Source organism: Cynoglossus semilaevis, chromosome 12, assembly GCF_000523025.1.
Source record: "Cynoglossus semilaevis isolate Cse_v1.0 chromosome 12, Cse_v1.0, whole genome shotgun sequence".
Classification (NCBI taxonomy): Eukaryota; Metazoa; Chordata; class Actinopteri; order Pleuronectiformes; family Cynoglossidae; genus Cynoglossus; species Cynoglossus semilaevis.
In genome coordinates, this window is record NC_024318.1 from 16827803 (window position 1) to 16830258 (window position 2456).

The 2456-nt window shown below is 38.2% G+C and overlaps 1 protein-coding gene and 1 long non-coding RNA gene across 4 annotated transcripts in view; one reads left to right on the top strand and one right to left on the bottom strand.

Moving 5' to 3' along the window:
• LOC103387735 (uncharacterized) overlaps positions 1-1142 on the top strand; it is a 21583-nt gene extending 20441 nt beyond the window's left edge. For 2 of the 3 annotated variants that reach the window (XR_001760838.2, XR_522462.3), the window contains exons 8-9: positions 134-222; positions 788-1141. This is a non-coding gene — a long non-coding RNA (uncharacterized LOC103387735). Of the gene's footprint in view, positions 1-108; positions 223-787 lie in introns of all 3 variants that reach the window. The other variant, XR_003051348.1, reaches the window with a different exon arrangement.
• LOC103387759 (pleckstrin homology domain-containing family A member 3) overlaps positions 1-2371 on the bottom strand; it is a 4451-nt gene extending 2080 nt beyond the window's left edge. Inside the window, exons 1-4 of the mRNA XM_008322525.3 lie at positions 2115-2371; positions 1154-1258; positions 766-809; positions 116-198 (exon numbers count right to left, since the gene is read on the bottom strand). Coding sequence (XP_008320747.2) covers positions 116-198; positions 766-809; positions 1154-1258; positions 2115-2213 — 331 coding nt within the window. The 5' untranslated portion in view covers positions 2214-2371. The remainder of the gene's footprint in view (positions 1-115; positions 199-765; positions 810-1153; positions 1259-2114) is intronic.
• Between the last annotated feature and the right edge of the window lie 85 nt (positions 2372-2456).

Consider the following 2456-nt stretch of genomic DNA (forward strand, 5'->3'; position numbering starts at 1 on the left):
GTAAAGCGCTGAACCAGGCTCTTTCTGAAGGAGTCGGGCATTGAGGTGAATGTTTGGGACATGGGCAATATATATATATATATTTTATTTTATTTTTTTTAAATGTAGTACTTACGCTCGGTGTCATAAACAGAGCTGTCAGAGCAAGTCCGGCTTCTGCGGTGGGATGATCTCCCATACTCCTTCAGCACACACGATCTGCGTGTAGGACACCAAAGACAGGTCAATTTTTCAAGTTTCAAGTTTTGCCTAATTACAGTTTCTATACTTGGCCCATGTACATTTCTACTTGTAGGTTCTAAATTAAACATGAGGTCAGGTTAATAAATCGTTTGAACAAAAATACAACCTTCAAAATTTAAGATGTGAAAACATCAACATTACTGTTGATGATAGTATTTGGATCATGTTTTTGTTTGTTAGAGTATATTTTTTCATTATTTTTATTATTATTATCGTATTTTCCGGACTATAAGTTACACTTTTTTTTTCATCCTTTAGGTGGGTTTGTGATTTATACTCTTAAAACATAATTTCACGTTTGTTATTTTAACACTGACAGCAACTAGAGGGCACTCTAGGCTTCAGTACCAGTATCTACTACTCCTGTACTACTGAAAATTTACTTGATCACTATTTTCACACTGACTGCCCCTAGAGGGCACCGGTGCGACTTATACTACATCATACATTTTGTGGCTGGTGCAACTTATAGTCTGGAAAATACGGTAAAGTTAGAGAAGAAAGACTGTCTGTGCCACTCACCTGTCAAAACTGTATGTTCCAGGGTGACTGATGGACCTCTTCATCTGGACACAAACACGGACACACACAGAGTTTGTATTTCAGTACAAATACGGAGGAACTGACACGCTAATGAGATGTTCCTAGCATTTTACGCTGTGCAAACTGTATAAACTCCCTGTATGATCACCCTGTCTTTTGTCATGATTCTACAGCAGAAAATATGCCTTCCAATGCAGCAGAAACATGATCATCATTTCAACGTAGACTTTGTCCTTACAATAGTTTGGACTGTCGTTAAGTGACGAAACATTTCCAGTGCAAATGCAAATAAAATCTAACCTAAAGCAGAAATTGAGCTGAAACTTGTGCAGATAGAAATTCAATTATCTGAAAACAGTGTACCAACCTTTTCAGGAGGTCTGAGGTCAGGGGTCAAACTCTGGTTAGCCAGGGTAATGCAGTCCTCCAATGTCCTGATAAAAGTTGCACAAGTGGCCCGGAGAAGGGAAGCCTGCGGAAAGAGAAATAACAAAATTAACCTAAACAGTAAAAGGTAAAATCCAGAGATTATGCACAGATTATGCATTTTAGTGTCAGACAGAGTCTGCCCCAGAATGAAACTTCTAATATTTATTTTTTTATAAGGGGAGAGGAAATTACATGAAACTAATTTTGAAAATGAATTGCTTAAAATGCAATTAAATAATTTAACATGGGTTGTACAGGATCATTGTATTGTGTTGAAATAAGGGATGTCTGATAATATTGCCCGGCCGATATTAGCATAATTATGTAATATATGTAGGAATCGTTATCAGTTTTTCCCTTCGACAATGAAAACCTAATAATGCAATGCCACGGTTTCGCCAATTTTCCCTTCGACAATGAAAACCTAATAACGCAATGCCACGGTTTCGCCAAATGTGCCCTAAAATAGTTTTGGAGATAAATAGCTGTATATGAAGGAGAAAGTCACTAGATTAACCGCATTTTAATAATCTACAATCATCCATCCATTTTCATCCGCTTATCCATTAACGGGTCGCGGGGGCAGCAGTCTCCACCCAAATCACACTGCACCGTACCAACCCCCAATCCTTCCTGCAGGTGGTAAGTCCACTGGAAGGTACCAACTGCCCTAACCGGGATTCGATCTTGCCCAGGAGGTGAACCCTGGGGTTCCACACCCATGACAGAGACACTGCCTCTGGGCCAAAGCGCCACTACAGCTGTTTGTGTAATATAAATATTACCAAGACTATTTCGGTATCGGTCGATATCAGAATCGGAAATTAAGTGTGAAAATATTGGCATATCGTATATCTGCAAAACATTAATATCAGACATCCCTCGATAATATGTGTTACCTCTGAGGTCGCAGGCTCTTCTGGATCATTACTGTTTTGTGATTGGATGGTCTGGACTTGTTGGACAAGAAGGTCGCAGTACAGACGAAGTTCAGACATCTTGGTCTTCAGACAGTCAGGAGCTGAAAATACAAAGAAAGGGTGAGTATATTTTTATAGAATAAAGATGCATTGATTGTAGTTTTTCTGGTCTGATTTAAAATTTTTGATGTTAATTGCAGATACCAATAAACAAAGTGCTCTTTGCTACAAAACTCTGCAAAAGATATTATGAACTTTTCAAAATCTGTAGTCATAAAAAAATGCAAAAAATTTATATCCATAAAAATATAAAGTCCCCGA